Raw genomic sequence first — 15,158 nt, 5'->3', positions numbered from 1 at the left:
GGTATAATGATATAATTATAATTTAGGCCAACGCTCAAAAGCATTCAAAAGAGCCGCTTCAGGTCGCGAGCGCCCCCCCCTGCTCTGCGATGCGCGCGCTGAACTGAACGCACTGCGCAGGATTCGCGCAGCCTTCGCCGTCGACGACTTTTCCAGGCAGGGGGAAGCGTCCGGAGGCGTGAGCACGCGCAATGATGTGAGAGAGGAATACGGCCGGGAGAAGAGCGGAGGGGAACGCGCTGCTGAGTTTGCGGACGAGACCGAGAAATAAATGAAAACAGCGTCGCTGATAGAGACACCTGTCCCGTTCGCTTTGGGCTGTGTAGGGGCCGTGCGCGGTCCGCCTTCGGGAAAACGAGTTTCGGTATCGGTGTGGCTGTTTTCGGCCAGCATGAGCTAGAAGGCAGCCGAAGAAGAGAGACCTGACGGACTGCGGCGGCTAAAGCCCGCTAGCGACCAGGAGCCGAGAGAGCAGAGAAAGCCGAGCTGAGCTAATTCTCTGGTTCGCCCTCCGGTTCCCCGCTACGAGTACTTTATCTTATTGTTCGCGTTACTTTAATCGCAGCTTGAAGCTAAAATAATGCCGGTGGGTTGTAGCTACTTTCTTTTCCTCGGACTGAGCGGTTGAGAGGGCCTGTTTTTATCTTTCTCTCAACTTAGCTAGCCTGTTAGCCAGTTATGACAAATAGTCGGTGATTTGCGGGCTCTGCAGTTTTTACACTCTCGGTTTTTAGAGGGACATTTTTTCTATCGCTTCCCTGCTCCGGAGGCGGAGTGGAGGATATGGGGAAGCTGTGCCGAGCTCACCGTCTCCGACTGTCGCTCCTCCAGCCGCGGTTTTACACTGGGAGAGCTCTCAACCTCCCCCCGCCGTCCGCTGTTCTGTTTTGGGGTCTGCTGTGTGGAAACGTTGCTGCCACACGGGCGCGTTTGGAAGCCGAAGCTAGCTAGCTAAGTGGACTCGGCTCGTTAGCCTTTTGCTGGACTGAAGTAACACTAGATAGCGAACTCCTTCCACGTCTCCATATCTGGCCGCTGTCGGTGTTGTGAACGAAATTTAGCCTTCTTGGGCAGTGTTGTGCTAGACCCACGGTGAGTTAGCTAGGCTTGTAGCTCGCTCAGGATGGCTTAGGCTGGTACGGCGCGGTCTGTCACACGCAGCATAAACGTAAACGCATTCAGTTTCACTCAGTTTCATTCGTTGAGCCAAAGAGCACTTGCGTTTGCGAGATGAATTATCAGCAGCACCTCGCCAATTCTGCAGCTATCAGGGCTGAGATTCAGCGGTTCGAGTCCGTCCATCCCAACATCTACTCCATCTACGAGCTCCTGGAGCGGGTTGATGAACCTCTGCTGCAGAACCAGATCCGGGAGCACGTCATCGCCATCGAAGGTGAGCGAGCCTACCGAAGTTTGCATCCTTGGTGCACTTCCTACAATGATTCATGGCCATATTCATTGTTCGCTCCCCTGTTGTTTTCAAAAGGCCTGTTTGGTCAGTAAGGGCTTGTTTCCTCCTAGCGAGCACGCATGGAGCTCTGTTAAACGACCTGCTCTATTCTCACCACGTTCGTTTGTTGGTTTCTCTCACTTTCCTGAAGGGCTTGCATTACTGTGAAAGGCTTGGAACAGGTTTAATTGGCTTAATGCTCTGAAGCAGATGGGCAGGGGCAGTCATGACCATTACACCTTGTGACATACACACACACACACACACACACACACATGCAGCACTAAGTCTGTTGCACACGTTGTTTTGTAGATTACACTGAACAAATGCACCTGCTTTTGGTTTGAGTCACTCAGACTGATTGTGTTGATTAGTCTCCAGTGTGACTTACTTATAGATGCACAATCATTTCAGAATCGTATCGGTATGGCAGGATATTTGTTTAAAATATCTGTATTGAACAGATGTTTACATTTCCCTGATATTTTTATCATACTCCAGCATAGCAGATTTTTTTTTAGTGCATTTCTTCCATTGTACTGCTTTTTCCATAAGGCTAATCCAGATAAAGTTTGTCCCAATTTTATTCCGTTTATTCATCGGCGGACATGCGCATAGGATTGTCTCAGAATTCCCATATCAGTGCGTCCCCAGATTTCCCTGGAGCCATTCATCTTCTGTATTAATTAGATAAAGTGGTATGCCTTGCCAGCCCATCAGTGTGGAATAAGATTGTGTACACATTTACATATAAATTTTCAGTTCTGACAGGACAGCATGTCTGGCCAGTTCATGTTCGAGTTTTTGCTGTAGTTAAAAAGCTTGTGCTTTGTGTACACACTGCTTTTGTTTTCAGCTTGGCCAAGCAGTGCTTTTTGTAGTGTGCATGCTTATTGAAACCCATCAGCTCTTTTGTGTATCTGCTGTACAACTCATTCGTAATCCTCACTTACTGGGTGGGTGGTCATTGTCAGACCTTATGCCAGAGCTTGGTGGGTGGGTGAGTGTTTGACCCTAGTAAAAATTGTGTAGGTACGGTAGACTGTGGGGAATGGGACTTGGCCTGCTCAGGCACGTAGTAGGATCAGTCCTGACAGAGGCAACCTGTCACAACCACCACGCCTCCTTATTCAAACAGGCCCAAGCTAGGCTAGCTCCTGATAGTAGAGGCTGTTTCTATGAAAGTGTCAGATAAAAATGCGAACAATTTACAAATTTGATCATCCATTGTGTGAAAATGACAGATCAAGTGTATGTCGTTTTACAGAAGATATTGCATTTATGGCACATTTCTTTAAAGTACAATGTTCGTCAGGTTTCAGTGCTTGTGCAGGATTGCATGTACAGTTTTATGGCACCTTGTTTGACTCCTCTCCGTCCCCTGGGTCTAACAGATGGCAAATCCCAGCTGAAAACTGATACAGGACACACCCTCTGATCCCTGACCCATGAGTTGTGGGACATCCACTGGAATGATTTGGAATGAATGGCGTTCAGAGACGGGGACAGACGTGCCCACAAAGAGTGAAGTCTGTGAGAGAAAAAGAAGGGGAGGATAAAGAATGAAGAAGAAAAATGTATTTCTTTTTATAGAACAATAAAAGGATTTGAGTGACAAGTGGATAGAGAAGAGCAGGGGCGAAAGACTGGAACAGAGTATTAAATGAGACGAGAGGGAATAGAAAGGGACGAGAGGAGAGCAATTATGCAATCGACTGATTGCTGCATTGAAGTAGGAAATGCTTTTAAACAGTGGTTTTAGTGGTTATGCAACCTTGCCAGGCTTTGCGCCGTCCTGGGATGCTGATGTAAGGAGCACGGCCTGTCTTCATATATTAGAGTGATCCGACAGTGTGCAGCGGGCCCTTTGTTTCCTGCTGATTCACCCTCCTTCTGTGGTCAGCTCCTTGCAGAGGCCTGGTGAACTGCCCCTCGCCGCAGCAAGCCGGTTTAAAACCTATGCATGTTGGGCACAGCCTTTTGTATGCTAAGCACGTCAGTGAACTCCCAGGCATGCATCCCCGTGATGTTGTGGTAAAGGGCGTTTATTAACATATAAACTGTATCCTTGTGCAGTGAAGTAGGCTGAACAAGTCCATATCGCAGCTGGACAAGGCTGATGTTATAAAGTGCTCTAGAATCAACAGGACATTTGGCCTAGGCTGCTGTGTGAAGTTGTCTCCTGTGTAGTAGCCACATGGTAAGAGCGTATGGTGTAAACACTGGAATTAAACCCTCGAAAAACAACATGAATCAGATCTCTTGGATTAGCTGAGGATTTTTACTTTTTCGGCATTACTGAGCTGAGCAGATCAGTATGAGGACGTCCTGCAGTTTACCACCTGGTCCAGCAGATGATTGTGGCATGCAATCATCTCCCTTATGCCCTTCATCCCTCCAAAGCTCATTGAGGCCAGAGATGACTGGGCAGGTTTGCAGTGTTGCTACCCTGCTTTTTCTGTCTGTCATAACTATCACTGGCCTGCTTTGACAGCAGGGTTAATTTTTTTAGTCCTTGTTTTAGTCTTTTGACAGAAATATCTTTGACAACTCTGAAACCTGCACTGTACAGCCGGTCAGACTAAGTTAACACAGTTATGGTGTTCCAAAATGATTTAGAGACAAACTTTAAGTTCTGTGTTTCCTTGGGAGTCACTGAAATATTGTAACATAGAAAGTAAAGAATGTTGCCTGTCACTGTTATGAGCTTCAGATGTCCATTTCAACTGGCTTTGCTGCAAGTTGTCACTAAACCAGGTGTGGGACAACACTTCTAGGTTGTGTTGTCATTGAGGCCTTCCAGCAGTAATGTGTACTACTTTAAAATGCCATATATGTACACAAAACCACCCAAACCCCTACAAAAAGCTAATTTAAACATTGATTTGTATGATCTAATGTTGGTTTTGTAATCCGTATGTCTCTGGTAAAAGGGTTTTAGTGTTTTGGAACCGTTTTAGTCATGTTGACATCAGTTTGGTTGTTAAAGTTAAGAACCTTCGACAACCTGTCGACATAACATTTTTGTCACTACAGGGCCCATGAATTTTATGTGGTACTGATGGTCTGCTTATAACCCTTGAATTGTGCTTCATTTAACAATATTCAAATCCAATTCCATGGCTGCTACAGGCTGAATAGGCGTATGTTTGGAAACATGTTGGCTCTGTGACTCACAGAAACAGTGATTTCAAAAAGGCTGGGTTTTTTTTTCTGCTTAACTTTTGTATATGAACAAAATATATGGATGGGAGAGGGATTTAACACTTTAGAAGACACTGCCTAGAAGGTCACCTTGTCAAGATGTTTTGTTCGAAAACATTCGCTGAGGATTAGAAAAAGGCAAACTATTCCTGCAGAAGGTTAGCGGCTATATGACGAGACACTCAAATTCAAATGCAAAGCCTCTCGTTAGGCCTTCATCAAAGGCTGCCTGTCAGGACGTGGTTCTGCTAATCATTTGCCAGATCCAACAGTCAAGGTGACTGGCATGGTAGCAGTGCTAGGTGTCCCCCTGTCAGCAGGGGCATCATGCAGATGGTGATGCTGACTGAAAATGCAGCCCCTGCCACTTATCCTGCCTTGAGGGCACCATTAGGGAGAAGCAGTCAGCAGTCGTCCGTGTGGTTCGTTAAGCACATCCGGGCAGAGATGCGTCACACAGCGCTCCCTGCACAAGGCGGCTGCAACAGTCGTAGCTGTGCTGTCATAACCCTCTGTCTTTAACATTTACTTTGACTGCCTGCATCCTTCTCGTCAGTCCTCCTATTTTGTCTTAAAGATTTATGCTTTTCTTTCTGGTGTGCCCCAGAGGGTCAGCTTTGTGGTCAGTGTTCTGCTGAAATGGCATTGGCAAACTAGAGTAGCTGCAGCAGAGAGGCCATATATCTGTTTATATTTAATTAGGAAGCCCTCAAGCAGATCCATTTAGAGAGGAGGCTGAGGCCAGCAAAGTGAAGCGGAGGGGTGGGGGGTGGTCCATATGCCAAAAAGCCAGCTACGTCTAGACGAGGTTCAGGGATTAAATAGCTGATTGTGCATTATGCCTAAAACGGTGACATTAAGGAGCTCTGGGTACAGATGAACACTGTAATCAATACTGATTAAAGGAGCTAAGCATTGTCTTCCTTACTTATGAGATCTGGATGTTTACTTGTTTGTTTTTCTCTATCCGGCTTGATTCTTAGTGGCATGAATTCCCCAAGATATTGGATTCCCCAACATTCCTTTGAGATTCTGGTCCATGTTGACATGATTGCATCACACATTTCCTGTAGATTTGTCAGGTGCTCTAGATGCTGTATAGCTCCTGTTACCACATCCCAAAAGTGTTCTATTGGATTCAGATCCAGGTGACTGGGAAGACCACTACGGAACACTGAACACATTTGGGAATCCAGTTTGAGATGATTTGCTTTCTGACATGGTGCTTTTTTTAAGGCTGTAAGTAGCTATTAGAAGATGGTTCGTGAAAGGATGCTCATGGTCAGCAAGAGTACTCAAATAGGCGGTGGCATTCAAGTGATGTTTGGTTGGTATATACAGACCCAAAGTGTGTCAAGGACAACATTCCTCACACCATTACACCATGTCCTTCAGCCTGGACTGTTGGCACAAGGCAGGTCAAATTCTGGCACCACCATCTGTGTCTCTGCAAAAATTGAGATTCATCAGACCAGCTTCAGCTGTTCAGTTTTTGTGAGCCTGTGCTCACTGCAGCCTCAGCTTTCTGTCCTTGCCTGACAGAAGTGCAGCCTGACGTGGTCTTCGGCTGTTATAGCTCATCCATCTCAAGGTTGGACGACCACAATTGTGGACAAAAGTGTTAGGACACCTGCACATTCATTGGTTCTCCCAAAATCAAGGGTAATAGTGTTGATTTTGCTTTTGTTGGAGTAACTGTCTCTACTGTCTAGGGAAGGCTTTCTACTAGATTGTTTCTACTAGAGCATTGTTGTGAGGATTTGTTTGCATTTGTAATGAGCGTTAGTCAGGTCAGGTAGTTGGATGATCACCACCCCAACTCCCCAACTTATCACAGAAATATTGAATGGATTACCATTATCCAGAAGAACACAGTTCCACTGCTCCACAGCTCAATGCAGGGGGGCTTTATACCCCTCTAGCCCACGCCTGGACAATGGGTTCATGTTTATCTGCTTCAGAGAGTCCTGTTCTATTTGCATGCAGGTTGTGAGAGGAATTGGTGTGGAGATAATTACCAGAAGAAATATTTCTTTGGTTGAAGGCAGTGAAGAGAGGAAGTTTTTGAAAGTCGATTTCAAAGGGTAAGGATGAAAGAGTGCTGCAGACAAAGCTGAGAAGAATCTGGAGAGTTTGCAGAGCGCCTCCTTCTCTGTCCTTTTCTCGCACTCCCAGCTTCTCTGTGCTGGATGTTCTGTGTGTGGGTGGTGAGAGACCAAGAGTTCTCAGCCTGAGCTGAATAGTGATTTGTTCTTTCCTGGAGGAAAAGAAAAAAAAACAACAGAAGTGAAATCACACCATCATTCTGCTGTCCATATTTACACTTCCGGCTTTGGTACTTTTGAATCAAAACCCTGGTTCCATGACAGCTGAGATATATAATGGTTATGTAGCATTACTAACTAGCTGCTCAAGCCACAGCCGACAGTTGTTGGGTACATTTTTACATGGTAAGCATGTGTACGTTGCTGCAGTCCATCTTGACACAAGATCTTAGATGATGTCACTTAACATCTGAGACTCTAAATACAGTTTTTACGTTAACCCTTTTACCTGGCCATAGTGCAAAGCTAGATATAACCTGTTTTGGATTTCCATGGCAAAATAGGTATTTAGGAACATTCCTTATCCTCAGGAAGGCTTTAAAAAATATTTAGCTTTGAAGCATAGTGATGTTTTGTAACCTAGATCTCTGCAGTTATTTGACACCCCCAGGAAATGTAAGGCGTGAGAAGTGTGTCTCTGATTGAAAGAGGCTGTTGTGGCGGTAGGAGCAACATTGTTGTAGCGGTCACACTGGTTAGAATCAGAAAGGATCCACCACCAACACCTGTTGGTCCAGTTTCATGGGGAAACTGTCACATGGGAATGGTGTGATCCCTTAGTTTTTGCACTTTGCGGTTTACGTGGTGAACTGTTCCCTGAAAACAGAGCCCCTCTACAATATATGTAATGTCTGGCGTCAGTCCATGACTTTGCTTGACCTAGCTGTGCGTGTTTTGTAAAGATGTTGCTGCTGTTCTGACTGCCTTAGCTCACTTTCATCTTCAGATTAAGAAGCTTAGCTGCCTATGACGCAGCGACTTGTCCTTTCATTTTTTTGGTGTTGATTTGTGAGGAAATACCATTGCAGTGATTCTGATACAGTGACACTGGTGATGTCATGCTTCTAGACAAAGTGCTTTGTTATGACCTCGGCTTGCTGTGGGTTCTTCTGACTGATGCTCTGTGTCAAATCAGTAGATCATCTTGACAGATATATCTGCCTTTTGTTTTGGGTGCCATAGGCTTATGTGTCAGGTGAACACTCATAACTTCTACGTAAATTTAGTTCCTCCTTTCGTGTGGATTTTCCCTTTTTGTTCAATAGGATGTTGGTAAATGGATGTTTTCTTCCTCAGATTTTGCTCCAGGCTGCGCTGATGTGCCTTCTGCCAGGAGCGATTGATTTAGAGCAACAGGGCCTACAGGGCGCTGATGTGGTCGTGGTTGAGCTTGCTTGCAACAGTGTTGAAACAGCTGCGGACAGACACTGCTGCAAACCCTGCAATCCCTAGCGATGCTAATTTACAACATCGCAAAGGGAGGGAAATGCTCCTCTGGGGGACCGAGGGAAGAGCTCAGGAACATATAGTGGCTTTTAAGGACATGCAAGGAGGCTGGACCGTTCCAGCTGTGGCATGCAGCTGCAACAGGAAGGGGGAGTCTTTTTAGTCCTTCTTCTCCATGTTCCTGTTACTGTACTGGTTAATGAAGCAGGACATGGGAGTCAGACACTGACAAAACAATAGCCAAGCTCCAACTTGGATCCCGCTGAGGTAAAAAATAGCCTGTGAACAGCAGCCTTCCTGCTGTTTGCCACGATGCATCCCCCCACAGTTGTCCCAAGGGGCGTGATGTCACTTCCTCTGCATTGATCACTCGGCCGCTGGCCTAGCTGAGGTCTTCCAGCTGCTGCCGGTCCTCATGGTTCAGCCGCCACCGTGACTGAAGATACTCACTCTTCCTCTCACTGTGTCACTCAAGATCAATATGTTGCTTGTCGAAAGCAGTTACATAGGTCTCGGGGCGGGAAGGGAAGGGCGAGGGGGGCATGTCAGTCATTTGGTCTGATTGAACAAGATTACAGTGCAAGCAGCTTCGAAGATGCAGTTAATCAGATTTCATATTATTTAATGACTAATTGTGCAGTTCCTGCTTTCTGTTGTTGGCTTTCTTTCTATTTGGGTTGGATACTTGGATGGATTTGAAACTGCCTGCAGCTTGTAATGTAATTTTGGGGAGCAGCCACACCTAAGAAGTGGACAAGGGAATTAAATTTGTCTGACTACTGGTCAGCTGTCCTTTTTTTCCCTTTTTCTCCCCAATCCTCCTTTTTTCTAGTGGAATTTCCCTTTAGTCTTTTTGATTTTGGACACAAAGGAAGCAGTTATTCATCTGTCCTGGACCTCAAACTACAGCGATTTGGGGAAAAAGATACAATCGGTTGAGCTATTTATGTCTGAGAGAAGCTTACATAATACATCTTGACATGCTGGTCATTGTTGTGGCTGTAGCCTTGTTCAGCCTGACTGCTCATGATTATGTGCAGTACTGGAGGATTTGTGTGCTGGTCAGTGTGAATACTATAGTCACCCCAAACTCATGGACTGCTCAAAATAATTGTATCACAATGGTGAGAACAAGACTAACACCTGTAGGCCAGTATTGCTGAGCATCTTAGATTAGGAAAGCAGATCTGTTATTAAAACACTTAAATAGCATGTAGATTCTGGTCAGCAAAGTCTGATGTACAACCAAAAAACTTTAGTTAGTTTGCTGGTCTCTTTACTACACACTGGGTTAATCATTGGTGTAGCTATGCCTTGCCTCACAATGGTGTGCATGACGGACTCAATTGTTCCTGAGAATGAAAGAAATGTGTCAATAGGAGGCACTCTTTCCATCTGGGCTCTCTTTTTAAAAGGGAAAGAAGAAAAAAAAAAATCAATGCCACTTTCCTCCATGAGCCTCTTCTTGTTTCGGGTCACCATCTGCCAGCTACTGCACCTACCCCCCACAATGTGTTAACACGGTAATTAATGTATGCTTCTACAACTTGTAAGTCTGGTGGTTATAGCCCATATGGAACGACCCACTTCTGAGCACAAGTAGCGTGGATTAATCGCCCGACACGCTTGACCTTATTTCTCTTTTTAGTCCTTGGCCAGGGTTGCTTGGGAATGTTCATAATTTCTTGCCACATACTTGTGTTTAAAAATAAACCAGATTCAGGAAAAAAAAGCTGTGTGGGGAAATCTCTGGAATCACCCTATCGCTGTTGTTGAGATCAGGATTACGTCTTGTGGAGGCCTGCATTTTTCGGCAGCAGAATAATTTGAGTGCTTTCAGCTCAGCTATGCCGCCCCACTAGAGTGAAAAATAAATAATGTAACGTTAAGCAAAATCCTGCTCTAATCTGCCTCATCTGTAGTTAGAGATGCAGGGCCGACCCTGGCAAAGCAGTGCCGTTGTTTTGGCAGCTGTAGACTTGTTCCCCTGGCATTGGAATATAGAATTTCTATTTAAGCTGTTTAATGTGGACAAGCTGCCACAGAGAGGAAAGATGAGTGCAGACGCAGACACACACACATACTCCGGGGACGGTGTGCTCAGGTGTGCTAGGGTTACTATGGTAGTAGTGCTGGCTAGGTTGGCAGCACTAGGCTAATTAAACCCTGTGGACGTAGCTGGAGGCAGGCTGTAGCGGTTCTAGGCCATCGCTGCCGACTGGGAACTGGGCCAAATGCTCCATCCCTGCTTTTACCTCTTTTCATCATCCCTTTCAGCCCCGGTATAAGATTAATTGAGGTGAAACTCTAATGCAGACCTGCTTGTGTGAAATATAGGTGCTGTGTCCCAGGCTACATTGCGTATTGTTTGGTAAAACTAGGCTTTACCACTCTTATTAAATTGAATATATATGAAAAAATATATTTATATGTTTTATTAAATTGGACTTATGTTATGATTTATGTGCATGATCTGTTTGATATTCATATGTTGGGTTCAAATGTTAAATAAAAATAATTTACCAGTCTCCCTTTTAATTTGTTTCTGTATTCAGTAGAGCTGGGACAGGTTTCTATAAATGCAGTGTAAAAAAGAATAATCTTTAATGAACGGTTGAAGTGAGAAATCAAATGTATTCAGTTTTATATATTAAATTTAGACAAACATGGTCGACTGGCCGAGACTGGCCTTTTGCACTGGAGCTACAATGGCTATTAAAAGCTATATTTTGTCTCAGAATTAAACATGTTAAACTCTTGGTGTTTAGCTAAAGACGTTTTGGCTGGTCAGCTAAGGGATTAACTTTTAGCTTGGCGCCTGCTTGTTTACTTGGGATTGGCTTTCTTTCTTATGCAGAGCAGCACTTTCCTTTCTCCTCTGATGTATGTTTAGCTCCAGTTTGATGGTCAGCTGAGGCAGTCCAGTTTGTTTTTGAGATAGCAGGTGTTGGAGAGAAGATGGCCAGCTAGCATTAGCTTTTAGTCTAGCCCGGATACCCGCTTGCTTCCCTGGCTTTTGAGATCCCCTTCTACAGTGTAGAGGGAGTGATAACAACCCATTTCTGATATCTAGCAGAGTCTGGCAGTGATGTGCTAATCTCCAGTGTTAATGAAGCTTATTTATGGCAACAGTTGTCTCAGAAAAGCAACTCCAGTTATCAACACCATGTACTTCTGTAGACAGCGTTGTGTTTTACAGTTTTCGATTTCAAAAGACTTTCGCTAGTGGGCTTATTAGTGTTATGTTATTGGTGTAATATTAGTGTTTTGATTGATTTTATTTCAATGCTTACGTGCACGGTCATTCAACATATAGTTCTGGGAGGTTCTAGGATGACTCATGCTCGCCAGAGAGATCCCGGTACACAGAATGCGAAGTCCTCAGCAAGAGTCAGAACTTTAATTTCTAACTCAAAAATTGCTGTTTATGCAATATAAATATAACCACTGTTTTATAGCGTCACAACCGAAAAGCTATAAAAACTCTTTGCATTGCAGAAATGTTTCTCTTTGGTGACTTCTATTGTATTAGCTTCGTAAGCAGTGCCAAATTAAAGAAGGTAATGTCATGTCTTGGCCAGTAGACCATGTTGAGATTTGTTTAAATTTGATTTTTTGTTAAAATTGTTACTTACACATTTTACAAGACGGTAAAAATGGACTAGTCTGTTTTAACCATTCACACTCATTGTTTAGCTTGCCAAATTGCTTGATTGCTGCATACTTTGCCCATTTAGCTGAACTGTGCTGAGACATAATTGGTTCGAATGTCTGGGACTAAAGAGAATATGCTTAAAAGTGGCAATGTCAGATTTGTTTAAGTGACTCCTGCTTAGTAGTAGCTTTTTGATTTGTAATACATTTAATGGGGAAGTTAAATACATTACATCAAGTGCTGGATACATTCTGGTTTCGATTTGCAGACTGGAGCAGATGCAGCTCTAGAGAAGCTATATATGACCGTATCAGCACAGTTTGTTTAACTGACAGTTACACTTTATTAGTCCAGTAACAAATAAATGAAATGTAAATCTGATTTCACTACTGGGTTTGAGGGAGACGCGTGGAGAGAGTGGGGAAGTATAGTTGGGACAATGCTGAGGTCTTTACACTCCCTTAGACTCTTCTAGTTTGAAACTGCTGTGATAAGCCAATGCAGTAAAATCCCCACCTCCTCATCTCTCACACACACACACACACTCTCTCTAGCTGTAACTCGCTCTCATCTCTTCCCCCCCCCCCTTCTCTGCTGCCTGATCCAGTGATTTTTATGCGAATCCCTCCGGAACGATAGTGACTCACTTTTGCAGCAGAGGGGTCGTCTGGCCTAGTGACGCAGGATGACATCATCGCTCTGTTCCGGGCCTTAGTCATCCAGTTGTGAGATCCTGTGTCTGTGTGTTGTGTGTCTGTCATTCACAGCGAGCACACTTCTCGCTTACTGTGTTCGTCTTTGATCTAGGATGCTGCCGTGGCCAATGTTGTTGCCATGGCTTGCAATTCCCCTCCGTCAGTCAAACTGACAGTCTGGCCGTCATCTTACCACAGCGACACTGTTGACCTGCAGACATGCAGACGTGGAAAGATTAAAGAGATTCTGGTTTTATGAATAATACATGCAGTGAGCTGAAGGGTCCTTCAGTTCGACATTGACATCAATAGAACAACACACGGTTGAACATGGGTCCGTTGTTTGTGTGTAGAACAGTGCTTTATAGCAAACTCTGGGTTTCTTTGAAACTGCACAAAATATTTTCTTTCCATTAATCTCAATATTGGCCGATGATTGATTCAGATGCACAGATTTTGTGTAAGCTTCTAGAGAAAGATCAGGAAACATAAGGTGAGGAACTCTTTACTACAGTTCCTTAGCTTGGTTATTAACTATGGTAAAGAGTTTTTAAAATAGCTGGGTGTCTGCTTCTTAGCTCTGTTTTAGTTAGCAAATACAATAAAAACCATTGGCTAGAGGAAAGAGTTGCATTATGTGGCTAAATTGTGTGTATCGTTGTCAGGGCTGCTAGTGCTTCTAGTCTAGTTCTGATGTGTGTTGAAATCTGCTTTAGGACGCGTCTGGCAGCTGTTGACCAGTCGTTTCAGCGCTAAGTAATGTCACATTTGATTACATCACCGATCACAATTTATTTATCTTTGTGTTTCTGTTCAAACTGTTTTATGTCCAATGATAAAACTAGTAGTTCTTGTAAAAGCAGTTGACCTCTATAAGGACGTTTTCCCTGAATTTCACGGAATACACTGATTCGGCACCCAGGATCGATTTTGGGCTACTATAGTAGAGGGGCTTGTTTGTTTTAAATGAATCGTAGGTTGATTGTGCAGTTTCAAGCATCGCTATTGTGCTTGCGTTTTTGAAAACTGGTAGGACAAAGGTTTATCAATTTATTGCTTTTCTTTATTTTCTTTGGATACAAACACTCAAACAGCTTTCTGGGGTCATGGCACTTCATTGTGCAGGAACACCTGCAAACAAGGAGCCGTTTTTTTTTCATGCAGGCGAAATATTGAAACGGTCATGTGCCAAAATTAACCAATTACGCAACCCCACACACAAGCGGCCAGGAGTGGATAGCTTCCACACGCGCCGCAGACCGCACCAGATTCCGTTTGGAGCGAACCCCAGACATCTGATTTTAGAAGAACCAGAGTGTGCTTTGTTTGAAAGACCGTAATGCAGAAGGACAAGAAATCTGTTCTTACTGTGAAATATTTATGTATTGCCTTCTATTAATTATAACCAAAAGGGATCAAGTAATCGATTAAAGAAATATATTATGGAAAGTTGGTAGTTGCAGCCCTAATCGAACGCACTCTGTGGTTGTAATTTTGCAGTTCTGAAAGATTTTATTTTAGAAACCTTTAGGTAACTTGGATGTGAATCTGGACGGGACAAAAATTGAGTGCTGCCAAGTTCATTAATACAACTACTACCACACATGCTGCTAACCCCACTATTACTATGTGACCATTGTCTTCATGTTTCTTCTGTGATATATATTATAATGTGATTCCTGGTGCACCTTAAAAGTTGTTGTTGTTATTATTATTATTATTATTATTATTATTATTGTTATTATTATTATTATTATTTCTAACTTACTAATAGTAACCACTTCTGCTGTCTTTTTTATTATTATTATTATTATATGCCTTAAATGTAAATGTACTACTTATACTACAAAAAAAATAATAGTAAAAAAAGAAAAATTTAAGTAAACGTTTTCACACAAACTTACTTACTGTGGCTGCTTGGTTAAGCCTCTGAGGTTGACTTTTCTTATGAAATGTAACATTTCATAACTATTTAAAGTGGAAAGGAGGAATGAAAGACATAGCTGGCGAATAAGAAGCCAACTTTATTTTCATGCATAACTATTTTCTGAAGCCATTCGCCTGAAAAATCACATTCTGCCATACTTTTATTTTAAAGCTTAGTATTTTATAATAAACACTGTGATCTCTTGTTTTATATTGTGTGCTGTGAGCATCTTGACTGAACGCAGATGCTCCAGATGTGTTGGAATGAATTCGCACTCCGGTAGTTTATGCTGTAGCAAATGCCATTTTGATTTAAAAAAATCTTGCCTCACAGTTTTCAAGTAATATCCAATTTCTTAGCAATGATGCTGTTGATTTTTTAATATGCTGTAATTTCACTGGCAACACATTAAATTGCAATAACCGCTTCTGCTGTCTCTACTATTATTATTATATACCTTAAATGTACTACTAATACTATAAAAAAATAATAATAATCACACCGTTTCTTTTGGTAACCTGGGTCTGTCACTGGGACTGAAGTGAATATGCTTATTTCTGTCTAATAAACACAGTTTCTCTCTCTGTCACATACACACACACTGTCCTAGACTTGTTCAAATTGCTCATATCCCTTCCACTCTTTTTGTGTCTTCACACTCCCTTTATTTCTTCCC

At 43.2% G+C, this 15,158-nt stretch overlaps 1 protein-coding gene across 1 annotated transcript in view; it reads left to right on the top strand.

The window, feature by feature from the left end:
* Positions 1-151: 151 nt before the first annotated feature.
* Positions 152-15,158, top strand: part of agap1 (ArfGAP with GTPase domain, ankyrin repeat and PH domain 1) — a 166,483-nt gene continuing 151,476 nt past the window's right edge. Inside the window, 1 exon segment of the mRNA XM_072683772.1 lies at positions 152-1,393. Within this exon segment, the coding sequence (XP_072539873.1) occupies positions 1,231-1,393 (163 nt within the window). The 5' untranslated portion in view covers positions 152-1,230.

Source organism: Salminus brasiliensis, chromosome 7 (genome assembly GCF_030463535.1).
Source record: "Salminus brasiliensis chromosome 7, fSalBra1.hap2, whole genome shotgun sequence".
NCBI classification, from domain to species: Eukaryota; Metazoa; Chordata; class Actinopteri; order Characiformes; family Bryconidae; genus Salminus; species Salminus brasiliensis.
Note: the sequence above shows the minus strand (reverse complement) of the source record. Positions and strands in the feature narration are given on the sequence as shown.